This window comes from Brachypodium distachyon, chromosome 2 (genome assembly GCF_000005505.3).
Source record: "Brachypodium distachyon strain Bd21 chromosome 2, Brachypodium_distachyon_v3.0, whole genome shotgun sequence".
Taxonomy (NCBI): Eukaryota; Viridiplantae; Streptophyta; class Magnoliopsida; order Poales; family Poaceae; genus Brachypodium; species Brachypodium distachyon.
Window position 1 is genome coordinate 26,015,876 of NC_016132.3, and position 26,553 is coordinate 26,042,428.

General features: G+C 42.0%; 2 protein-coding genes and 1 long non-coding RNA gene across 9 annotated transcripts; 2 read left to right on the forward strand and 1 right to left on the reverse strand.

The window, feature by feature from the left end:
* Positions 1-202: 202 nt before the first annotated feature.
* On the forward strand, positions 203-5,061 carry LOC104582687. 6 transcript variants are annotated; one of them, XR_001406028.2, is made up of 5 exons: positions 203-546; positions 633-703; positions 782-1,040; positions 1,954-2,062; positions 3,666-5,061. It is a non-coding gene; the product is annotated as an uncharacterized LOC104582687 (long non-coding RNA). The 6 variants fall into 6 exon arrangements; XR_002963069.1 differs by having other exon boundaries at positions 1,954-2,046; XR_001406029.2 differs by having other exon boundaries at positions 782-894.
* A 6,471-nt stretch (positions 5,062-11,532) lies between these two features.
* Positions 11,533-11,970, forward strand: LOC104583178 (keratin-associated protein 5-1). The gene has a single exon (XM_010234950.1). It carries the CDS (start codon positions 11,533-11,535, stop codon positions 11,968-11,970), a length of 438 nt encoding a protein of 145 aa, XP_010233252.1.
* Positions 11,971-14,452: 2,482 nt separating this feature from the next.
* Positions 14,453-26,158, reverse strand: LOC100845478 (probable phosphoinositide phosphatase SAC9). Of its 2 annotated transcripts, none has more exons than XM_010233172.2 (12): positions 25,744-26,158; positions 23,311-25,311; positions 22,159-22,266; positions 21,884-22,054; positions 21,158-21,400; positions 20,589-21,041; positions 19,356-20,129; positions 18,897-19,094; positions 18,084-18,518; positions 17,769-18,002; positions 16,852-17,145; positions 14,453-14,847 (listed from the first exon to the last, which is right to left on the reverse strand). In XM_010233172.2, exons 2-11 carry the CDS (start codon positions 25,279-25,281, stop codon positions 16,864-16,866), a joined length of 4,869 nt encoding a protein of 1,622 aa, XP_010231474.1. In that variant the 5' UTR covers positions 25,282-25,311; positions 25,744-26,158; the 3' UTR covers positions 14,453-14,847; positions 16,852-16,863. The 2 variants fall into 2 exon arrangements, with proteins under 2 accessions (XP_010231474.1, XP_003566312.1); XM_003566264.4 differs by having other exon boundaries at positions 25,439-26,155.
* Between the last annotated feature and the right edge of the window lie 395 nt (positions 26,159-26,553).

Here is a 26,553-nt window from a genome sequence, read left to right on the forward strand (position 1 = left end):
TCAAATCTGGTCTGCAATAGTTTTTATCAACGCCAAGCTTGGAAATAGGAGTGCCAACTCTGAAATCCAAAATTTGGTATGGTCACTAGTTCAAATTCAAAATGCAGCTGCAGCCTATTTGGCATCAGCTTTGCTTTTCAATTTTTAGAAAATGGAAACAAAACTATTTTGAGCTGAAATTTTTACTGTAGTTCCATAACTATCTAATACAACTCCTTGCAAAGTTTGGTGCAATTTGGAGGTGTCTAGGACCCTCAAAACTGCTATCAAAGTGCAATTCCAGAAGGTCTCAACCTGTTCTATCTCTCCTCTCTCTATGACCGGTGGGTCCCAGCTGTCATGCTTCGTCTTCCACGTAGAGGCAGCTTGTTGGTGGCAATGGCAGGGCTTCTCTTCGCCGTAGATCTTCATCCTTGCATCGTGGCCGTAGCCCATGCCTATTTAAGCTCCCCCTGGAACCCTAGCTCCCATTTCATCCCCTTTTTCCCCGAGCTCCCGACCCAAGCCGCCGCCATGGAGGACCTCGCTGTCGTCAAGCTCTTCTAGGTGAGTAATGGCTGCACCTACTGCGTCATGTTGTTCTACTCGTCACCTAGAATCTCTGTGACTTTCTCCCTTCCTCGATTGCGCAGTGAAACGAGCGAATCGAGCTCATCTTCGTCGAGGCCGGCCAAGCTTTCTTCCGCTCGATTTGTTGTCTCCGGTGAGATCCCGACATTCCGACCTTGTCCATTGGTTTTGCCTCGCCATTCCGCACCTTTGTGACAAGGTTTCGTCGCAGCTCCATCACCCGGAAGCGTCGTCTCCGTCGACTGTGCCGCTGCCGCCCGACGTCGCCGTGGTCCTGCTTTGTTGAGCCTGCCGAGCTGCAGTGACCGCGTCAACACGAAGCTGGTGAGCTCCTCGCCTTTTCCAGTCCAAATCCCGTGTGTTTTCGTGTACTGTAGAGGTAGACCGGCCCTGCTCCGGCGAGCTCTGGCCACCGGCCATGGCGTGCGTGGTGGCCTCTGGCCACAATCTCCCCCCAGCTCGATCTGCAGGTACAAGACCCAGCCCAACTCCCGATCCAGCATCCAGCACGTGCTGTGCTCTTTCTCCCTTTTCTGTTATTTTCCCTTTACACCAAAAAGCTCCATCCTTTTAGCCAATGACAAGTAGGCCCAGTTTACTCTATGCTGACCAGATCTGGACCAGCCAAAGGTCCACTGGTAAAAGTAAGAAAATTAGTTATTTTCGAATTAATCTCGCTGGTATTTTCAGAAATAGGCAGAAAGGCCTATAGATCTTGTAAAATGCATAGAAAATTCATACGGTATCAGAAAAATGTGATTCAAGTTGGGAAAGTTTTGTTTTTGAAATCTCTATCCAGTGGTGTTATGTGTGTTGTGTTTTCACACTGTTAAGATTGCATATTTTGATAAAATGGCATTCAAGTAATGTTTACCATATTTTAAATAATGCACTAAACCTATACTTTATATTTCAATTAATTTGGGGACTTATACCCCTGTTTAAATAATGATAGATGCTAAAAATGACATCATATTTTTGTATATCTTGTGTTATTTTGAGAAGCCCAAATCTTTTATCAAAGTTGTTTTTCCGTTTAAAGGGAAAATTCATAACTTGAGTTAGGAAACTCCGTTTCGAGTGAATCAAATTTCAAAATGCATATTTTAACATTACCTACATTCTGATGTGTTGTATCATTATGTGCTTTTGAGAAAAATAAAGCCTTGTGCATAATAATCTATGTTCCAATCAAACATAAAGTGCTTATTTAATTAAGTTTGCTTAATCATGTGCTCTTGTACGTTTTTCCTTTCATGTCCCTACTTGTGCATCATGCATCATTCACATGGCATCATATTGCATTATTTATCTATGTACTTGGATGATGTGTGGTGAACTCATTTGCCTTCTATTGGATCTTTTTGCATCTTCTTGCAATAGGTGACGAAGAGGGTGTGCTTAGTGAGAACGATTCGGACTACGAGCGGGGTGATCAAATTGCTCGCTACTTGCTTATGTTGGTCATTGGCATGAGTAAGGGTTGATTGTGGTAATCTTATATTTTGCTAGTCAATTGGTATTGATTATGCTCTTCATCTTGTATATCCATGTTTGTATGATAAGTGTCGAGTCATGCTTTTGGAATCTTGGTAGACTTGGTAACCTTGAGCATGATGTTGAGCTTATATTTTAATTGTTTTTCAGCATGCCATGAGTAGAGAGCGATGTCTCTATGATAATTAAAACTGAAACTAAAATTGGTAGACTTGAGTGGGTACCCGTCATTTGGTCTTTATCCCACTTAGGTCAATTAAGGGCCGAATTCTTGTGCCATTGATCCTAGCCACAATCGTACTACCTCATTGACTGTTATGGGACAGTCTTGACCAACTAATTCACCTAGCTCTAACATGGTGGGTGCTATTTTTCATTTGGTAGTTTTCCTTGGTTGGATTTGGTCTTCGGACATGGTGTCCCCATTAAAAAGGGCATGGTGTCGCTTTTTGTGCTTCTCTCTTGCAAATTGGAACATACCCCACAATTCGATGGATCATAAACAAACTTGGACTTCGACCGCAACCTATGGACCAGGATAACGCTTTCTAGAAGCGCCCTGGAATAAACCTATGGGCAGCTAGTATGTTAGAGTGAAGTGTTGTAAAGGTCTTGTAACAAATTATCATCCCGCTTTCTACGGAATGATGAGATGTTTCGGTGAGGGTAAAGTTGTACACCCCTTGCAGGGATAAAATCTATTCGAATAACCATGTCCACGGTCAAGGACATGCTTGGTTATATCACACTTGAGTTAGAGTCACTCATACTTGGTGTTAGTCCTATGTGCCAATTGGAATTGTCATAACATTCCATTGTTTAAATCTGAGGTTTATACTTGATGCTTATGCATACTTGCTTATATCCATTGAGTTGGTATAATATTGATGCCATGGTAACTAGTTCATGCATGCTTGTCCCATTCCTTATCATGCTTAAGCTAGTTTATCTTGTTTTATGTCACTTGTGAGTGAATGCCATGCTTCCTATGTTTAGGTAATAGCATGACATGATTATGTATCACTTTTGGGTTACATTTGACATGCTTTAGGCCGCTTTTAAGGTGTATTACAAATCTGGACAGATTGGTAAAAATCTGGAATACTTGTCTCTTGCCATGCTTAATTGTGTAGTTGTGATGCCTATGGTTATGCTTTTATGTCCAGATTGTTCCCCACCTTTGATGCAATGTTTTAGATGATCTTAATACATTGTATGACCTGTTTATGTGTTGTTTAAGTGGTTAAACTTGTTGAAAGACATCATGGTACAAATCTGTCCTTTACATGCTTACTTGATGTTCATTGCTAGCAATTGTTTCGTATGCTGCCCAAAAATTTCAGAACTGTTTGGGAATTGAACCTAGGTGATTTTACATGTTATTATGATGTCCTTTAGAATGGAAACCATGATGGTTTAGGTGCTGGTCCGTTTGGTTCAGATCTGGACTTTTGCTTGTCTAAGAGACCTCACTTGCAATCTTTTGCTACTCTTTAACCTTGACTGATGAGCATGTCATGGAACAAATTAAAATGAACGAAAGTAAGACTTGCTGAGTACCCTGAGAACTCACCCTTGCTGTTGACACATTTTTGCAGAGGAAACCCCACTGGAGAGCGATAATGATCTCGACCGTGACCGGAACCGTGACGAGTAGTCAGCCCCTTGGGTTGATTTTGTTGGTGCTACCCGGGCTGTAGCACGGATCTAGCCCAGCTAGTTGATACAAGATATAGGACTTTTTAGTCCATGTATTTGACTCCGGACTGCATAGCCCATCCATCCAGGCCCGGCGTAGCACCCCCACTCTTCCAACCCAACATCGTACAGGCCATGCCACGGGCAGCCCAAGCACATCACGACGCTCTGTCGATCGATCTGCCTGATTGATCAACTCCCGCGGCTACTCGTCTTCTCCCTGCCCGCCTGCCTTGTTCCCCAATTTTCAGGCAACGAAGAAACCGAAGCCGCCGGCCGCCACCCTAGCCCTAAGATCCTCAAATCCCTAGCCACCTGTCCCAGCCACAGCAGCAATCGCCACCCGGCGGGGGTCTGCACAGCACGCGACGAGGTGGAGGCAGATCCCTTATTGGCTGCAGGGACTGATTAGCTGATTCCAACCCAGTTCCCAATTGCTTTTGGTTCGTGTTTGGATTAGAAAGTTTGAGTGATTTATGAATCATGATCCACGATGCTTGCTGTTCGAGGTCTAACTAGATTATTTTTAACTTAAATGGAGATATTCTATCCAAGATTACAAGGTTCAAGTAGTGCAGAGCATAAACGAGCACGCATCGAGCTTAATAAACGAGCACGCATTGAACGATAAATGTTTTCAGCCGTTGAAGATGGGGTTATTTTGAAGACATTTCAAGGTTACAAGAATCGCAAAGGCCATTTATCCATAACCATCGTCAGAACTTAGTGGTATGTTTTGTATTTCTACTTTTAATCTTATTATGGCATGTTGTCATTCTCATTTAAAATGTCCTTAGATTAACTTTTATTGCTTTAGAGAACGATTGAAGTGTTTGGGTCGTTGATCGCGTACATTTAGTACAGTGCAATTTTTTATTATCGTTTAGAATTTTTTTTGAGTGTATCATAAGTTAGCCCCCTCTTTTATTTGTTCCTGGGTCCGCCACTGACCGAAGGTGTTCTTTGCAGCCATCTTATGGCACTACTTGAACCTTATTCCGCTGTGTTTTATTCGACTTTCGATGTGGTTGTATCACTTATGAACTCAAGTTAAAATCTGAACTATGTGTTATATCTGTTGTATGTGTGTGTTTGAGTTGTGATGTATCAATCTTAGGATATGTGTGCATGCTTGGCATCTTGGGAAACATGTGAATCATATCCCGCCGTGTCGATTATGTGTTCTGCTATATCATGTTGTATTATGTTCATTGCTGGCTGAATGTTGCTATGATCTGTCGTTATGTCGATAGAGAGCAAGTTCGGGTTTCGAATGCAACAATGAGCTTAATCCTACATGTGTTATCTATATATGTAATTGGGGCCGCGACAGGATCCATCCATGACTCCATCAGGGGACATTAAGTTGCGCGCAAAAAAAGGACAATTAAGTCGCTAACAGGTGACAAAGAGACAAAAGATTGTACTAGCTGCTTGTTGACAGTGGCTTATATCGGCGAATCCCACTGGATTTTTATGTTATGTAATCTTTGTAATATTTTATTTTTTATGTACACATAGTTCGGTTGTTCATGTACGACTTGCATGTTACTCACGTCCTCTTCTGGGTCCCAAGTTGTACATTTATTAAACATGCATGCATGTATGCGGAGCCCGTCCGATCAACATGCATGAATATCATAAGAGATAGCTATATATATAGTGACTCATCTCTTGGGGTCAACTTCGTAGCATGCCTGCATGGTACATGTTGAACATGTATGAAAAAATATATCATTACAAAACACATATACTCCTTCCGTCCCATGCATGTATGCGGAGCCCGTCCGATCAACAGGCATGAATATCATAAGAGATAGCTATATATATAGTGACTCCTCTGTTGGAGTCAACTTCGTAGCATGCCTGCATGATGCATGTTGAACATGTATGAAAAAAATATATCATTACAAAACTCATATACTCCCTTCGTCCCGGACGGAGGGAGTATGATAGTTTCTAATGCATGGTATACTTTGTGTATATATACATGTTTTGTTTGTCAAATCAATGACCTAGGTACATGCATGTTCATATATATGCCTTATAGAGGTAGTATACGTGTAAAGATGTTCAAGGACAATTAGGAAATATATGATGATTTTTACAAATAACGTTCATAATTACTTGTGAGGATTCTCTTATTTTCATTAATACTTATGTTTCTTACTTGATAAGAACATGTATATATACATATTAGCTTCTTCAAGTCAACACTCCTCGATCCTCAAATCAAGTCTTTTTTTTTCAAGAACAAGTCAACATTTGTAAGATGCATATGAATTACTCCGGATCTCTTGAAGCGATGAACTTTCGAACGTAACATGCATGCATGGGTGCAAGTTGCACGTACAAGAAGTAAGTTTGTACGTACGTCTCGACTCTCGACGACCTCGTAACGACTTGCAAGTTCGTACGTACGTCATGACTTCATGCATGTGCATGGACATAGGATATATCGATTGATCAATTAAAGGGCGAGGCTATAGTTGCCTGATTTTTAAGCAAAAGATGATTTAAATCTCAGTTCACGCATCACAGACTTTGGATTAAGCGCATAATCTCTACTCCATCTCTTTCCCGGCACGTGTGTTGTCCTTGGATTAACATCTGACGGCCAAGCACGTCGACTTATCGTCTCTAACTAAAATGCAGGCGAATTATGATCAGTAGCAAACCCGTTAATATAATCTATTGATAGCTAGGGTAGTTGTTCAATTTGTATGTTCCATGTACATATGCGTACGTTGGGTGTGGCTGTATAAATAACAAGGTTCGTTCTATGTCACAAATCACAACGACAACAGTTCACATAGGTTCTTAGTCTTAACTGTCTAGCCAGTGATGCATTGTGCATTAGAACTCGAAGCCTCTTTCCAATAATTTGCTCCGCAGTTGTAGCAAAGAATACAAACTCAACCTCTCCTGTTGTATGGGCAGCAATAACACGCACTTTGTACCTGGGATGATAAATTAACAATCATGGTTTAGTTAATAATTATTCTTTTATGTATAACTGTAATTGCCTACCTAGAAGTAGCTGGGGTGCAACTGATTTTTTAATACTGCATACAAATCCAGTCCCAGTTTGATATGCCTTTCTGTGACACATCTAGCATGAAAGGAACCACCATGGTCTATGCTAATTTCATAACTGTGGCAGTGCTTACCATCATACCATGCTCTTGACCTATTATAAATTAGCATTTTGTGGACGGGTATGCAGTAGAGATATACAAAGAGCATCTGGATCACCTGCAAATATATCAAGATACAATATGATGCTGCTAGAGATATAAAGATTCACAGGACTCCAGAAGATAGGCAACATGTTAAATCACCTCTTGCAGAATGTTTTTGAAATTTCACTATGTACACCACAAGTATTCTTCTACACACACTGCATCCATTTCTTACATCACAACAAAAATTCACATTGCAGCCAGACGAGCACACACTGTATTTACATGATTTTTTCTGAAACATTGCAAAGCAGAATTAAAAAAACTGCATTCATCACCTACGTTGTGTTTGTGTGGATCTCAGTCCGGCGGCGGTTGAACGGTGAGGGCAGCTGCGGTAGAGCTTGGGGTTGCAGCGCGGGGCGGTGCAGGAGATGAGGCCGCGCAGGGCGCCTGCGGAGCTTGGGGTGGTTAGGCAGCCACGGAGTTTGGGGTGGTTAGATGGCGGCACAGGCTAGCAGACGACATGGGGATGCGGGCGAGGCTGCGGAGGTAGGGGATGTGATGGCGGCAAGGGCCGCAGAGGTGACGGGGTTGTGGGTCAGGGTGGCGGAGATGAGGCTGCGACGGTTGCGCATGGCAGCGGAGGAGATGGTGCTACGTCGGAGAGTGTGTTAGCAATAGCATACTACCTACACATCGGCTCGGCAAATGGACATGGACTGGGCCAGCCCGCTCTACATACCAAGCTGCTATAAATAACGAGATATGGGCTACAGGAAGAGTTGGCTAGGAACTGGACGGTTTTGGCCTCCTGCTTCTGTCTTCTTTCTCCTCCCTCATGCTTTCATCTTCTTTCTCCTCACGTTCCTTCTCTTCTTCATATGTAAGCTCTGGAATTCTATGAATCCATGACTTGTAATCCTAATTGTTGAGTAATAGATTTCTGTGAGTAAAATGTTGCTATAAGGGCGGCGGAGATGGGCTCCGGCGGAAACAGCGCATGGCGGCGGAGATGGGGCTACGGTGGCGAACGGCAGGTCGGGAAGCACGGAGTAGAAGCGTCGACCGAGATTCCCGACTGCCCACAAAAGCACGTTGTTTTCCCCATGGGCCACGGCTTGGTCCAGGCAGCCCACGCGGCCCAATTAACGTGAGGGCTCCGATTTTTCTACGGGAGCAGCAGGACGAAGCCGCCTGACTGTATGATCGGACGGCTACAAAGGCTGACGGCGTGAGAGGGCAGGAAAGAGGTTCTTCTTCGTAGCCAACTAACCGTTGGCTTCAAGCGCAGCCATCCTGAAGGCGATGGCGGCCACCTTTCTCGCCGTCCTGTTCCTCTTAACATCCTTCTCGGTGACGCCGGCGGAGGCGACGACGATGCCGACGGCGTGCAAGGACTGCGCCGCGTACTGCGGCTTGCAATGCAGCAACCTCAACACGGACTCGGTATCATCATGCAGCGACATCTGCAGGCCTGCGCCGGACTGCGCGCAGAAGCAGAAACGCATGTCGGACGCGCTCGCGCAGTGCAAGAGGGGATGCAGAGGCGCCTGCTACCCGGGCTGCGGCTCGGCTTGCGACCGCGCTACTGCAACGCCTACTGCAGCGACTCCTGCAGGAACCACGACTACCAATCTGGATCATGCAGCCGCAGCTGCTGCCCCGCCTCTCAGCAGTGCCGTGACCGCATAGTCCAGCAGTGCAACGCCGGATGCACCGGTTCCTGCAACAGCCACTGCGTCAAGGTCTAATTCATTAATTGCTATACTCGATCGATCAATCCATGACTCCGTGACATGTGGTCTCTCAGTGACCGGCATGTCGGTGAGACTGTCGATCGACTCGGGTATGCGCAAATTAATGCAATGAGTAGTTTGCTTTTCTTCGTCGAATAATTGATGGGGCACATATGTATGTGTGCCTCCGATCCAATTTACTTTTCTATGTTGCCGAGAAATAAGATGTGTCTCACACCCCGTTTTCGCTAATTCGGAGAGAATGTGGAGGTTATAAAAATCTTGTCTTCTATTTTGTTTTCATATTTATTTGGAAATTTTAGTCAATTTAATGGTTTTATTTGGAGATCATGTTATCCACCGATGTATCAAATCCCTACAAATTAATTTGGAGATCATGTTATCCACCGATGTCGTACTGATCTCAGTATGCCATGATCTAATATTTAGTCCTAATTTATTTTCATCTAAATTAATCCATCAATGTTCCACAATCTGTTTCTTAATAATTGCAATTAAATATGAATAATCTTCCTAAATATCAAGGGAATATGGGTATTCAAGTGTTGAATATTCATCGATGCATCACATGAGTGGTAGAATTTATATTTCTGAGTCTTTCCAAAATTTAATGGATTATAAATTTGTCCAAACCTAGATTAATAAAATCTACAGCTAGTGCTGCTAGGTTATCTTGCGAAATTATAAGATATATTTCAAGGTCATTAAGTAGGGCTTCCACTCCCGTGGATCCATAAAAAGTAAAGGAGCTAGATATAATGTTCATGGAAAGTCAGGAAAGGTACATGAAGATTTTTCACAAATGTTCATTAAATGTGCGAGTTTTCTCCAGGTCTCTGGTTTTCCATCATACTTCTGTTTGTAAAAGTATTCCATTTTATTGATTTCCATAACTCTCTGTGTAATTTTTTCTTAACTTGTCTAGAATAGGTTTTAATTCTTCTAATGTTCTATTTTTTAATTTTCCTGATTTGAAAAGGATTTCCTGGTATGTTATGAATATATATAATCCGCTTCGAACAAGAAAGAGATCAAACCTATCTGGTCCTAAAGTTCGCTAGCAAGTTAAATTGGACTTTTTCCTGAAGATCTTTTTAATACAATTCTGAATGCATGTTGTTTTCCTCCGTTAAGACTCTCCTCGCTAAGGGTTGTAGAACCTCCACATTGCAAGTGAAAATAGCAATACCCCAATTTTTTTAATCCAGTTCATCCAAGTAACTTAAGGCCCCGTTTGGATTGCAGTATTTTCACAGGTAAAACGTAGGATGTGTGATTCCTATGGAATTGAAACATTTGGGCCGTTTGGATTGTAGTAATAGGTATGGGAACTTTACATGATAGGAATCCATTTCCTTTGCTTTCACGGGAATTGCACAGGAATATAAACATCCACTGGCATCTCTTTTTTTCACTCGCGCGTGTAAGACCGATGCTGCAGGTGCGTTGTGGGCTTGTGACTACAGAACCAGCCCGTACTGAGAGGAGACGGGAAGAGAGGGAGGGGAAGAGACTAGTTGAAGATGTGCCACTTGATAAAATATCATTGTGATTCTATCAACTTGATTAGGAAATATGCCAATAATCTTAACAAGTTTTCTATTCAAATGCAATCATTATCTAATAAGGGAAAATGAAATGATTACTTATACCTTATTTTATGCTTATGTAGATATATTACTGTGTTTTCAGTTTCCTGTGTTCCAAACAGGTTTTTGCAAAACTTTCCTGTGTTTTTGATTCCTATGTTTTGTGCTAAATCTGTCCAACAAAGGATGTCTCAACTTTGACTAAATTTGAATGCATCTATACGCTAAGTCATGTCTATATACATCCAAATTTTTACAAACTTGAGACATCGTTTGTTGGATGGAGAGAGTACATGCATTCCTTTCGTATCCCTGTGTTTTTTTCTATTCCCGTGTTTTGAATTCCTCTATTCCAAACAGGGCCTAAATGTCTAAGTTAATGCTATATTAATTTCATTATGTTGAAAGTAAGGTGATCGAATAGAGCCAGGTCAAGATGAAAATCTTGAAGTCAACTTGCAACATGCCAGTTCATTTTATTTTTTTTGCCGAGAAACTGTGTGCATGGAGACTAGCTAGCTGGTACTCCGTATACCATAATAATTAAACATCTCTTACCATAAATGTGTGCATGGAAGTAAACCATGTTTGATTTGACTAATCTAGCTAGGAGCCAAGCTGCATGGAAATCAGAAGTAGATTGCTCACAGTTACATCAAGGATATCCTCTTCCATGTTATTTTAGTTGCGATATCATAATCTTCTGGCCTTGACTAGCTAGCTCCCTTGACCGAGATGGATTCGTCAAAACTTTGCTGAGCTCAATGCATTGACATAATTTTGTTCTATAGGCCAACAGGGAGGAGAATAACTAAGATGTAATACGTTCATATATTTGTGCATTGACAACGGCTTGGCAGAACAACTTGATTGCTATGTTATGTGTAATCTATTTCATCTTTGTTGACATTAACGACACTTTGCATGTTACCAAGTTGTACTCTCTTTTGTGGTTGATCCCAAACTCGTACCTGGAACTTGCATGTATGTGAAAAACGGGGCGCGCGGTCAAGAAGATCAATAGATCATCCGAGTTTTACTCTTCAATGAAGTCAACTTTTGTAACATGCACGCATGGTGTGCAAGTTGCACATATATGAAGGAGTACCACAATTAACGTTGCTATGATGCATGAGGCACGATCTATGTATAAATAGCAAGGTTTGCTCTATCATATATGCACCACCGTACTCTTCTCTCCTTCTCTGCTCCATATATCTTTCTTCCGTGCTCGCCATGGCTTCACCAAGTGCATTTCTCCTTGCCGTCTTCGCCGTGCTAGTCGCCGCGTCTTCCTCAGGACAGCGTGCTGCAGCAATTGTAGCGTGCAAGGACTGCAGCTCATCATGCAGCGCGTCATGCAGCAGTGTCAACTTCGCGGCGACGACGGGGCCATGCAGTAGCGACTGCAGCCCAGAGCCACAGTGCGCGCAGAGCTGCAAGGCGAAGGGCCTCCCGCAGTGCAAAGCGGACTGCACGCGTGGCTGCAGCAGCAGCTGCCGTGGGACGTCTTGCAACTGCGAGAGCTACTGCAGCAACGCCTGCAACACTGGCGTGGAGAGTGGGTGCAACAGCAGCTGCACCAACTGGCAGGCGTGCAAGGCCTGCAAGGATGGCTACTCCCAGCAGTGCGCCGCCTGCTGCACCGGCTACTGCAACAACCACTGCGTCTAGATCCAAATATTCAGACCTATATATCACTCCCACGTAAGTATTTGTTTCTTGACGTTAGTGAAAGCTCGAGAGCAAATACATGTGCGGGTAGGATTGAACCCACAAGTTTTCTTCATCAAATAATTTAAGGAGTGCATAATATATGTGCCTCCTCTGTACTTTGTCTTTCATGTTGTACTGTTATATTTGAAATTTATCTGTAGTTTATTTGTTCTATGGTTTATATTTGAGTTTTCTTGCTTAAATACTAAATTGTTATACATAATGCAAATATATTTTCAAAGGAGAGAGTAAAAAAGGAGTATTATATAATTTCATCGCTACTATCACCAAATTCTAGTTTTGGTCCCTCAACTCTAAGTTAAACAGCAAAATTAGTCCTCAATTGTCAGTACCTGTATAGTTTTCGTCCGCCCTCTCAACCCAACTAAAGTGGTTTCAACCCAAAATTACCATTATGGTAAAATATTGATATTGAACAATGCCGCATCATCTTCCTACTCAGACCAGACTTAAAAAAAACCTTACTCTCTCTCTCTCACTTGCTCATGCATATTATGATACCCAAATTAGATCCTAATAGTGAAATAAATCATCCTCGTTGCATCATAGTAGTTCTTATTTTGAGTGCGGTTTTTAAGTCTTCAGCTGACTTCACAGTTGACGTGGCATTGGTGAACGGCCCAATATTTTGCCTCGGTGGTTGGGGCCGCTTGTCGCCTCTCTGGATCATTGTGGAACAGCTTCTCCTTGGTCAGGCACACACGTAGGCCTTAGTGTGAACGTGAAGCCCGACCCATGTGCCAAGCGTAGCGTCATAGTAACCTTCTCCATAGAAAGGAAACACCCATTCCCCATGGAACCACCACTCGCAGCGACTGGTATCAAAAGAGAAGGTATGATGCATATGGGGCGGATCATCACTCTAGGAGAGCTGCCGTGCGCAGAAAAGAAAATGCATCCGTCTGGGGCCATGGTGTAGGAGCAGATCCGTTCGTGCGGCTTGAAAGGCGGCGACGCAGGCACACTTTTCCAGGACCAGTCCACGGTTGTTGGCTCCGGAGACGAGGACCACGGATGATCTTGTGCTTGAGGTAAGGCGTCAATGCATGCATATAGCGTATCAGAAGGAGCCACAAAGATCTGGAAGCCACCGCCTAGGAGTGTGCATGGGAGAGAGAGGGCCGACGGCCAGTGCTCTATCCCCGTGTCATAGACAAGGGTGGGAGCCTCTTCACAGCCAGGGTCGTTGGTTGCGATGAGGATTGCTGCCCAGAACAGAGAAGCACATGTGGTTCCAAGGTGCACGAGGACAGATTAGCCGAGTATTGCGAGTCGAGGGAAAGTGCACACCGTAAATAAGTTGAAGGAGGAAGTTGGCACAAACTCGACCGTCAACAGACAAAAAAGACAGTTATCTCTAGAAAAGATAAATCCATTTTGGTTTAATCACTAGTGCTCGTTTCTATAAGACATGTGCTTAATTAGGCACATTTGATGTAAAATAATCACGGGTGTTTAAAATAAACCGGTTTAATATTATAAACACCTCCTTAAACACTTTGAATTGTGCATGCTCTAATGAAACGACTCGGTGACTAAAAAAATCACACCTACTTTTTCATTGCATCCCAAATCCTTACGCCCAAACCCGGTACATTCTTTTCTCGAGATACCCTGTCCGTTGAGCCATGACGAAAGCCTAGCCGCCGCTGCCACTCTCCACCTCTCACCACTTCTACTCGCGTTGACCTCCATCCTATGCAACGCCGAGGTTACCGCTGACGTCGCCTCCCTCCATTCCTTTTTATAAGATGTTCAAGCTTTATGCCAAGTTAACTTTCTTAAAGTTTGACCAAGTTTTAAAAAATACTCCCTCCATTTCATATTAAGTGACTTTCTATTACATGTATATAGACACTTTTAGGCATAGATACATCCATATTAGGGCAAGAGTCATTTAATATGAGACGGAGGAAGTACCAACATTTACAACTTTAAATTAGTTTTTTAATCTATCGTAATATATTTTGTACTTCCTACGTCACATTTTAAGTGTGTAACTTTGTCTAAATACGCATATACCTACACAGTAAATCGCGTTTAGATACATGATTATTTGTGACACTTAGTATGAAGAGTGGATATTACTATAAAAATTTGATCAAACTTTTATAAAGGACCATGGGAGCATTATTACTTTAGCTTGTTGTCTTGTATGTTCGTCCATTCGATGAATTTAGGTATAGTTAACTTAGAATAATAAAAGGTTAATTAGAAATCGCTCCGTGACAAGTACTATACCAGGGAGGCAAACGGTGTGGATGATGAGTTAGAAGTCTCCACCGATTCACATCCGACTTTAGGAAGTATGATCGGCCTGAGTTCCTTATGCCATTCCCCTTCCTTGATGTAACTATCCCAACTTCCGAAGAACTCTGGGGCCAACCAGATCAAAGCAAAATCGCAGCACAGTACAAAATTGGTAAAGTTCGGTACTCGAAATATATTTCACTGAAGAAAATGTCCGTACAAAATCCAGCCCTTATCTATACAGATTTCATACAGGCATCGACGAACTGTAACTGGCACTCTCAAAGGTGCAACCATGATAAATTTTCAAACATTCTAAACGACCAAAAGTGAATCTTCAATTTACAGACATTCTACAGCCAAAAGAAGAAGAATTTCAGTTAATATCCCCCATGGCCTTCAACTTGGATCAATCACGGGAGAAACTAAAGAACTTTCTGAAAGCTATTGTGGTATCGATTGCAGTATATTGGTGGTGCTACCGCCTACCACATCAACAAAGAAAAACATTACTTTTACAACACCAATGTACCAACTGCGAATGATTCCATGGGCACGTACAACCTACACATGAGTAAAGCAAAGTAAGAAAGAAGTAATAGAGCATTATCATGCACATGTGGTAGTATTGTTTGGGTGGTACATTCTGCAAACAAAAAGGATAAAATGGGGCAATTCCACTCTAAAGATTGCAGTTCTCAAGCACCACTTTATTTTTTTACTGAAGTGTTTGGTTGAGGAGATGAAGTGTAAAACATGAACTGCAATACCCAATATCGACCCATGCAAATGAAGAGGAATATTGAGATTTGCACGGTATTTTCATCCATAGAGAACAAACGAGGAATGTTGAGATTTACTGTGAAGTGAAATGGTCAATTGGTCATATTTAACAAAATTTTACTGACCCATTGAACTAAAACAGAAGTTATTAGGAGTTACGCAGATTGTAAGCTCTTATAATGCCGTGTCTATAACGTATTCTATAATGCCGCTTCTCATCGACTCAAGCTTCATCAGGGACAAAGCAAAAATGTAACAGTGGGAATAATTGAGAAGGGCCCACCCTGTTTTACCTTATTATGACTAAAAGATGTAAAGAACTAAAGCTTGCAAATATATCATATCAGGAAGCTTACCCAACTTGTATCATAGGATGTGTAAGGTGCCCTATTGCCAAAATCGGTGGCAACATCTGAATTCTGTGTAACGTAAGCGTGCCTGATACCCCATCTTCCTTCCATGATTGCCATCCTGGTGTGATCAATTCTGCAATTCCACTACTTTACCGCCATTGCTCTCAAGACACCGATGCCACTGTTGTCTGTCCTCACCACCTGCGGCTACTGGTGCACCACTCTCAACACCATGATGTGCGCCCATTATACTGGAAGCACCATCAGTGTCAAGATAGATTATGCTCACCGCAAGTCAAGGGTTCGGTTAGGTCTCCCACGCGATTGTTTCTCAGGCTCCGCAGCGGCGGCGGCTGATCCCAGCTTTTTCCCTCCGCCGGTGCTGCCTCCGGCCTCCGATGGCTTCCTTGGCCATGGAGGTGTGGCAGATCCCAGCCGCTCGCCAGCAGAAGGACCTCTCTTTTTTGTTTTAGGATTTTAAGTGTCTTCTTCAAGAAGGTGAGGCGGTGGCGACATCTTGCAGCCAAATAAGGTCCTTCCTGCCCTGTCCTCGCTCCTGCGGTGCGCCTAGCACCGGCGGAGGGCGCGTGGAGGTGTGTGTTCAGCGAGTCCCTTGGGATCTGGTCGGCTTTTCGGATTTCCGGCTAATCCCTTGGGTTTCGGTCGGCATTCATGTTTGTTTGTGTGGTTTCAGATCTGGCTCTTCCGATCTATGGTTCTCATCTTTGGCGATGGTTGCGGCTTTGGTGCACTGGTTCTTTGGAGACTTAGGACAACGACTACCCCACCGTCTACTACCACAAGCTCTCTCTTTTGACAAGCGCTGCCCGGCTCGATGGAGGGGCGAGGACGATAGCCCGCCTTCGGCTCATTCTAGTACCTGTTGCCGTCGCTAGGTGGTCCAAGGACCAAGAACCTATTTGTAATTTTTATTACTTTTAGGGCTCTTTGTACTGTTGTTGATGATTATTAATAGATCGGTGATCCTCTTCGCAAAATAAAAGATAGGTTATGCTCCTGAGCTCACCCCTCAGCTGCTTGGAGACAGAAACCAACCCAACCAATTTCATTGTGCCACCGGGTTCTTCCTTGACTCCAAAGAGAACATAGGGAGATGAGCATGAAGAGAGGAAAGAAGGATGGACGAAGAAGAGGCAGTCCATGCTAGCATATATTTTTTTTTAGTTTCCAGCACGACGTCGCTAAGAAACACTAAAGCACTGTTTACGTCAGCTCAAAGGGGAGTAATTCCAGGATACGTGGTTAAGTAAACGGTATTGAAACTTGGGGAAATAAAGTGCAACTTGTAGGAGTAAAGTGAACCAAAACTATTTTAGAGTTAGCTAAACAGCTGAAATACTTGAGGGGAGTAAAATTAACATTTTGTAAACATATAAACAACAATTAAAATGCCAGGTCATCATATACTCACAGCTCGTATACATCATACTGCTGCGAGACTCCCGATCTTTCCCATCTCATAGGTGTCAGCATAGTAGTACAACTTGATCTTATTTGACAAAGACAATCCAGAAGCCAAAGGAAGATTTCGCAAATTTAAGCCATCAATCTCAGCAATATCATCAACAAAGCTTGTGACATCCCCAAGTAATCTAAAGATAACACAACGTGCATCTTGCTGTAAATCCAGAAAATCAAAATATAGTTGTGTATTTGCTTTAACTTCTGGTAGACGGTATTCCTCTACAACCAGCTTACCAGACTCCTGTAGAAAAAAATAAGCAAATGAAAAGGTTAATGTGCACAAAACAAAAAAATGAAAAATATATAGAGCTACCTAGAATGTTCAGATGTAGGCTTCTCAAACCCTCGATTAACAATCTCATGTAGCAGGAACCGATTACTTTTAGGAACAAACTTGAAAATAGCAGCATCACATAGATGAACTAACAATTATGATATTATGCTCCACGAGTCGTAAACATATAATGGTTTATGAAGAACAAGGTGTTTTGGCTGAGAAGCGGAACCAGCCTGGTCCCTGTAGTTGGTTACTTGGTTGCCCTGGCTGGTTCATGCCCTAGAACTAAGTGTAAGTTTTAGATATTTAGATTTCAAACTCAATTCTTACAAACTTTAAATTTGGAATTCTTTAACCTAACTTCTATCTTCTATCTGAAAAAGGTTTCAAAACCCTGGGGCATATGACCTGACAAGTTTGAACCATGAGAATGATATAAAGACAGAATAGAAAGTGGTGCAAGTTCCACACAAGCATCAAAGTTCAAACTGTTAAAATCAAACATATAGAGATTGCAAGAACAAGAAAATTAACAATTTTAGTCACTAAAACAAGTGAATTTCACAACATTGGCAGTGCCTAATTACCTTAACAATTGTGACTTGTATATGAAGAACTGCAGGATTTACATGTCTATCTTCCATACGTGTCAATGAAAATTCACTCATGTCTAACTCTGATGAGAGCGGTGAATGAGTTACTCGAGGTCTTATAACACTGAAGGAGTCAAGGCGAAATCCAGCTATTCCAGGCGAGTTAGGTAAGAGATATTGCTCAAGAACAAGATCATTATCTGTCAACCTCTCAGCTTCAACTGGAATCTGGAAATACGAGGGAAATTTTCAGCCATAGCTCAAATATAGAACTCAAAAGTGCTTGGAAAAAGAAAAGACGAGGTTTACCCTAAATCTCCCCAGCGGTGGCGATCCATCTAAATAACTTTTCGTTCTCATTATCCCCGCAGATGCGTCAGGATCCATCTCCTTTCGCAAAGAACTGCCAAAAACAACAATCCTTTTTGCATGGATAAATGAACTATGTGGATTACTTGGCTTGGAATCAGGAAATGAGCTTTCATCCAATGATAGAAGATCAAATTCATCATTGAACTTGGTTGAGCGAGAACCGATACAGGGAAGTGTCATTTTTATTGAAATTATGCGACAACGGAAAGGATTCGGGAAGTGTAATTTTATGTGTCTCGGTGCTTCATTCAAGCTACTCGATTTTTCTGGTCCACAAAGCTCTGGAGATGACACTATTATATCTTGCACATCCCACTTTCCAATGAATGTGCGATCTTCTCGTTGTATTTTATTACTAGACCATATCTCCACCTGCAAGAGTACGATTATTAGCATATGAAAGCCTCAATAGAATCTGTTCCACACTATCTATCCACTGAGGCACTGGATAAATCAAGATTGTAGTTATTGCTATATTTCCAATCTCTAGCCTTTACTAAAATGCTTTGGAAGAGCCTAGGTAGTTGTAGTCTGTCAGCTAATGGGGTATGCATGGTCATTTCTCATTAACTATCTCAGATTTAGTGCTTTCTTCGTCTGTGTGCTTGGTGGGCTGAGGACAGATATAATGAAACAGAGAGAATATTAAGATATAGTTGGGAGTTTCCATATATAGTGAAGTAACTTCTCGCGAACATACTACTTCTATACATAAATGAAGAAACAAGATTCCAAAGTAGGCCATCTTACAATTGGGCAGTCAGATCTTGAGTAACCACAAGAACTGACAATTATTGCAACTCCTGAAACATCTGATAAACCACCAAGAACAATCGGGAACTCCAAGGATGTGTTCTCCAGTGGAGCTTTCCAGTAAGACTTGTACACTCCACTACCAAGGGGTGCAAGTAATGATAACAGTGGTTCAGAGTCATCAGCAGTTTCTACCTAGAAAAGGAAAACAACAGAGCAGGATCAAAGCAATACTCAGTGGCAAAGCAATATGGAGCAGGGACAATTGGGTACAACTTCAGACAAAAAGAAAATACTTCTTTTAAAAGATGATGTTAGGCTCAAAGCTAGTGTAATGTGTTTCCATGGTCCGTTCAAACAGCATTGTAAATGCAGCACAGTTATATAGAAACGACGAGAAAGCAGATCATAAAGAGGCAGCAGTTAATCATAAATTAGTACAATATTGAGGAATACCGTATGTAAAAAGCCTGCATATGGAAATTCTGCAAGAGATTCTTCACCATCAAGGAGCTGCTTCAATTGTCTCTGACCAGATTGAACACTATGCACTGAATCAGATATTTTACTGGGCTCAAGTCGGCAGACCTGATTCACCGCTTTCAGTGCTGCTTTCTCTGCACGACCTTTTCTCCGCAAGCTATGAAGAACCCTGACATAATCTACATACAGTGCATGTTTGATCACCTCACTGCAGCACGATTTGCACACAGAACTATCTGCAAGGGCTGAATAGCCACCACCTTGACTCCCTCCATATATCTTCAGATCTCTGTAAGTGTTGCCAAGCAAAAGAAAAGCCCCTTTCCCAGCACAGCAAGACTTGCAAGCTGTCCTTTCACACTGGGAACACTCCACAAACAGTGATACATTTTCACTAGTAGCTGAAGCTTGTAATGAAGATAAATAACGGACTTCACATGCTCCACCAGAGCATAATTCGCCATTTTCACTGATATTCCAAAAGTCTATAGCATGGTTATTAACCTTTTCAAGCCCTATTGAAGCATTAGCACGGTCCTCAAAGACAGCATGGCCCAGCAATGCTAGTTTATCAGCTAAGTTGGATAACTTCAACAGGTAAGAATAATCAACTGAACGATTTGGATCCACTGTGGCAGGAATTACACCAATTGATAACAACGCCCGGTCCCTTTCGGCAGCAGAAAGATCAAGGTAAAAACGTTTTATTTCAAGCTTCATCATCTGTTCAAAGTTAAGGCTCTTTCCCTGAAAAGATGAATAAGATTTACATCTACAAGATCCTGATTTAATCTTATAAGCACATTCCTTTAAAATAATCATTTTTACTTGCTTGTTTCCAAATAGACAATTGTTATTGACAACAGGATCAGTGTAGAAAGCATGACAATTAACAAGTGCCAAATCCCTACTATGTGATATATATTAACGTCAAAACAATGAGATTAACGTCAGGATTGAAAGCTATATCAGTATTAACCAACTGAATAGAATTAAAGATCCAGGAAATAATCATTTGCTTGTAGGGTATTCTTTTCAGTTTCAGTTAAGTTGTTTTCTACAAATTATAATCTTCTCAAAACATCATTAGATGAGAGTACAAAGCCCAGAAAATCGTAAATTAAAAATAAGATCCACATAGGTTTAAGGAAAATATATCAATGTAGACAGGAAGAGAAAGAAAATGGATTTTGTAACAACAAGTACCTTCTTATTTCCAGAAAGTGATTCGAAAAATTCGAGGTAAAACTTTGTGTGGCCACAATCTTCAACCTGTTTATTCACTATAGCAACAGGCTCTTCTGATGCAGTGGCAAAAGGGTTAATATCAAATTCTTCATCAAAGAAGTTTGTTTGTTCCTCGTTACCATAAGATGTATTTCCAGTCATTTTTGATTGATTTGACATGCCAATATCACCAGTGAGAAAATCCACAAAATTTCCTGAACCAGCTGTTTGAACTGATGGCGAACTTTGAGTATACGTCCTCTCATTACCATGAACACCATACTCAGAAGAGGAAAAATGTGCAACATCCTTCAAACCTGGATCACGGGGAATACTATATGATTTTTCATGTAGGAGCTCCAAAGTTTCAGTAACACGCTTGCTATTGGTTAACATATCCACCCACGGAAGGGAAACCCCAAGTACTTCAATCTGTTTCAGAAGATTATTACTCAATTAGTAAAAGAAAATATACAAGAGAAATAGTTCTATTGTTAAAAGCTGCTGCTTGAAACATTCACATCTAGAAGATTGCGTCAACTATTTACCTCACCAAGCGTGATGGCTGTTCTCGCCAAGGCAGATGGATGAAAGGATAATGCAACGACCCGATTTAAAAAGTTCAATTCTCCTTCCAGCTCTTCAAAGTCGTATAACAAAGGAAGGTAAGTGCTCTCTTGAACGTCTGGTCGAGCACTTTTACCTGTAACAGCTAAGTCCTCTGGATCAATTCTTCCAGTGAGAGGAAACAACAAATTTGTCCCATTCGAGCACTGTGGAATGCAAGCACCCTAAAAGATAAAAGGGAACAGGGAACACATGTGATCATTCAATCAAGAGACATAAATTGCAGAGAGCTCGCATGGTGCAAATAACCAGCCAGTTATAGTATCAGATTGCCATGGCCTGATTCAGATACTCCTCCGATCCATGTTAATTGTCTCAAGTTTGCCCAAATACGGATGTATCAATGCCTAAAAAGCGTCTAGATACATGTAATATTTCGACAATTAATATGGATCGGAGGGAGTAGTAGAAAATGAAAAACTGCCTAAAAACAAAGATTCCTCTCAAACACAAAAAAATAGTTTGATGCGTCCACATGGGATTCATAGCGAAATAAATATCAAATTCAAAGCAGCTGGGCACATACTGAAATTGTCCAGAGTAGCAAGTGAACTACTGAAAATATAAAACAGGGCGATCTTGACATTAAAAACGAAATTGATGAAAAACACATGATGTAACAATTATAATAAAAGATGAAGACAAACCTCCACAACAAGCTTAAGGGCATCTATGCTGGAACCGACTCTAACATCTACACTAGCTGGATATGAAGAATCTTCAACACCGTGGGAGACAGTAAGAAGAAGCTGACAAACTTGACAAGGTTCTCCAAGGTATATAAAAAGTTCAACATAGTCTGCGCCATGCTGACAAACCTGCAGAAAAAAGAGACCTTAATGTGCTATAGGAAAAGCAATTTGAATAAATTAGGTAACTACCAGAAAATATTACTCAACAGCTATATAAAGAAGCACTATACCCAAATTAGATCCTTCCTTTTGAAGCTGAGAAGACTGTTACCACCATCAGCCATTGGGGTGATACTAGGAACAGGTTTCAACATGCATCCAGATGGCCTCGATAACACCTGAATTGTCAACATCACGCATGTTCAACACAAAGATGCAAGTCTAAATTAGAAATAGTAACAGCACATATTAAGAATACACATATAGATTGTTTATGATGATGCATATATTCGTTGATACCAATATGCCTCTTGTACATACACAAAGAAGATCATGGCATGAGCTGAATATCATTATGAATATGGAACTAGAACAAATTATTATATATGAACTGTACTCAGATAGCAAATACTGCTCAACATGGGGGAAAGCAATCAGAAAACAGAAATTGTGCTACAAAGTGTAGAACTATCATCTTATCCCTACATTAGTATTAAAAAATGCACATATTTTCCTTAAAATGTATAATTCAACCCAGATAAGTCATGGATTTTTTATGATGTAGCTAGCATTATGCCCTGAATATTAAGAATACAAGTATACCTCAAATCTGGTTATGATCTATTTTCAAAGAGTTATCGCTCTCATAGGTTCTGAATTATATATTCCTACCAGTAGAACACTTAGAAAAGCATTTAAATACGAGAATAAAAATTGTCAGATGTCCCTACAATATCTTTAAGATCAATGGTTTGCTCCCTGTAGATGAACTGTTATTTTCTCTAACAATGTTTATTAGAGATTTGATGGCTATGATTGGAAGTTTTTACCGAATAGAGGTTTTCACCTGATACGTTGCCAATTTAAGTATCGGGTAACTCCCTCCATCCAGAAATGTAAGGCGTGCACATTTTCTAAGATTTTTCTTTGACCAACGGGTAGTTCAACTGTCGGTGGATTATTTGATACAAAGTCCATACAATTGAAAAGTACTTTTTAATACGAATTGAACCATATCAAATGCCTTTCATGTAATCCATGGTTGAACAAATTCTTAGTCAGAGATAAATCTTGGGAAGCATATGCGCCTCATATTTCTGGACAGAGAGCATATTTGGAAAGTTCATGCAGAGAATTGACTATCCGGCTAACCTATAGAAAATTGAAATCAATTAACAGTGACTTTAGTATAGAGAATAGTGATAGTGAATAAGTTTACTTACTTTCAGAGGAAAAATGGGGATGGATGGGAGATGTTTATATAGCCTCAATCCAAGAAACATTTCAAACTGTTTTTGACGAGAACTATCATTCATATAATTATGGAACCTTCTTTGCAATGTAATCTTGACATTCTGAGCAGCTGAGAATTTACCAAACTTTCCAGTCTCCTCCTTGAATATGTTTAGAATCTCGCTGTGCATAGCTTTTGAGCCAGTGTACAACGTGGCATGGATATCACCAGCCAGAAGAAATATTTCTGCAAGGTGGTTAACTGGGTTAAGCATTGTTGAGCTCTTGAACTGCTCGAATGTCATATCAAATCTCTTCCAGGGCTTCTGTGGAGCCTCCTGGCATGGATGCTCCCAGGAGGTAGTACGTGTATTATGATCAATATAAAATGATTTCCCTGTTACAGAGTCAAAGCGTTCTTCCCATCCAGGGGGTAACGAACGGGCATTTCGACCATTATATTCAGAATATCTGCTTGCTGATAACCCAAACATTGCATCTACATCAAGGGAGATACTCAGCCGACTACACTGTTCGACGAAAACCTGAAGTGCTCCAAAATAGCTAGCAGCATTGGTGCGATCAAGAGAGTCTGCACAGTTAAAACGTATCACCCCATTTTGAATAGATTCCATACAAAACCCACCATCACCATTGGAGATAATTGGTCCTCTGCAATCCTTAAGCTGCTCCTTTACACTATAGTAATTCCCTTCACTGAAGCCAATGGCCATTGTTGGTGCTTTAAGATGTCTCCAAAGACCCTCAACTGTCTGCTGTTGCCCTTTTAACTTCACAGTGGCATGCCAGTCGTAATTTATCAACTGAATCCAGGTATTTCCAAGCTTACCAGTAGACTTCAGGTACTTAAGAGATTCTTTGAAATGTTCAACTAGAACTGTTTCAGGTTTTCCTTCACCATACCTTAGCAAGTTAACACACACAATGGGAACCATTCCAGGTTTCTTCTGCCTCGCTGCATCAACTTGAGATGATTTATTACCATATCTTCTACCCAACCTCTGGTAGTACTGTAAGGTCCCATTGTAAGGATCATCAGCAACATAAATTTCTGCTTCTACTGACACGGCATTTTTTATTTCCGCACCCCACCATATTGGTATAGTTCCACGCCGCCAGATATATGAGCTAAAAGGGATTGTTTGTCCATTCTTCTGAGGAGCCCAAACAAGTTGCTCGCACTCTACTTCATTGCCTGTTCCAGAACATGCATTTAGCCCACGAGCCAAATAACGTGTTCCAGGATGTAACCGACTACGGCGTGCAATGAGAGCAACTAATCCAGCTTGCTGCCCCGTACCACCAAAATTGCGGCACTCAGCAAAACCCTGCAAAAGAATGACACAGTGCAGTGGCAACCCAATGTCCTTGAAAGGCTTCGATAACCATCCATTCCACACGAATTCCTCATCTGGTTCTTGAAGAGTCATCCGACTAGGAAACGGCCTTGTAATATCTCTTGTTTCACAAAAGTAGTACTTACCATCTATGTCAAGATCAGAGAATTCCCGGATATTCTTGATCTCGCCATTTCCCTGTGCCTGAGGGTTTTGCAGCTGAATCTTTATCCATTGACTCTCCACCACTGTATATATACACCCACCTCCAGGTAGGCCTGAGACTGTTGCGCTGAGCTGTGTTGCAACAAGAAGCAAAGCACAACTTCCAAATACTGCATAACCTAGCACAGCTTTAGCATATGTCGTACTCTTGGATAAAAATCTTGATCCGTTGGTGATGTAGTTCAATGCTGCTGCCTCGGAATCAAAGAGGTCCTCCCCCTGCTTCCCTTGGTAACACAGCGCACCTGTGGTGGGGTCGACAGAAATCACCTGGGTGTCACCCGCTGCCAACAAGCTAACCACAATGTACACCTCACTTGTCTCTAACACGACGACGACAACCGACGTGTCCCTGCGGGCGGACTTCCCACGCATCATGGGGGTTCAGTGCAACTTCCAAATTTGCCTCTGCATATAATGAACTACTATTAGTGATATTAATGCGACCGGTAGACACCAAAGCGCATGCGCACTCCAGGTTGGATTTCAAAATTTGTCCTGGTAAAGTAATGGCAAGGTGACCGAAAGCTCAAACCTCGAAGTTCGATGTCCAGACTGGCTGGAGACAGCAGGGACAGGATAGGTAGAAAGGGAACAATAGGCGGAGGTTTGGGGGTATGAGGCGTCGGCGATGATGCTAAGCTACGGCACGACGGCAGTTCTAGGGCACAGCAGCGGTGCACTATAGTCCTATAGGACCGAGTTTAGAGCCGCATTGGATAGGGCAGAGCATGGGAGAGGAAGGGATCGGAGAGTAATAGGGATGGTACGGGCACGGGATGGGGTCAAAACCGAGGGCGATCTCGATCCCGGAGAAGAGAGATCTGGCTGTGATCTTACCAGCAAAACGGGGCGGATCTCCACTCCACGCCAATCCTGCCTGCAGAGGGGGCAGACCTGCGGGAAGAAACCCGGTCGAGGGCTCAGAGGCGGCTTCAGTCCTGGGCGGGCGGCTTTGGCTGCAGATGGCGGCGAGTGACGAAGAACAGGCGCGCAACAGCTATGTCTGAGGCGAGCTTGTGTTGGCGTCCCGTCGGCGGAGACGCAGCCGCGGACGACGAGGCGCGACGAGTTGGAAGGAGAGATCAAGTTATGTTGGGAAGGGAAGGGATCGGAGGGGAAAGAAGGAAATGGGAACCACAACTCGGTGTTAGTATCTGGTGGCAGGCGGGGGATTACCGCACCGAGGTGCAGATCTGGTGGGCGGCGGAGGTTTGGCGACGACGCAACTGGCCGGAGCTAGTGAACGAGACGCAAGTCGCGGGCTCGGGTTTAGTTCCGCTCAGTTAATACAGTTTTTGGTTAAGTTTCAAAAAAATTCTAAAAAAATATCATATGTTGGGACTCTGATGTTCTACAAACCTGCAAAATTTCAAGTTCAAAATCGAAAGCATTTGGGAGAAATTAAAAAGAGAAATTTACAATGAATAGTGTCAAACACTGAAAAACCACTATTCATGCAGAATTTGTCTTTTTTGCTGCTACCAAAGGAAATTTAGTTTGGACTTGAAATTTTACACATATATAAAACATCACTTTTCTCACAAATGTGATTTTTTAAAGAATTTTTTAAACTTTTTTCGATGGAGTTTTCGCAGTTTGCACCGTAGAGGTGGTTTTCACCGGATACTTCGCCTTTGGTTAATACGG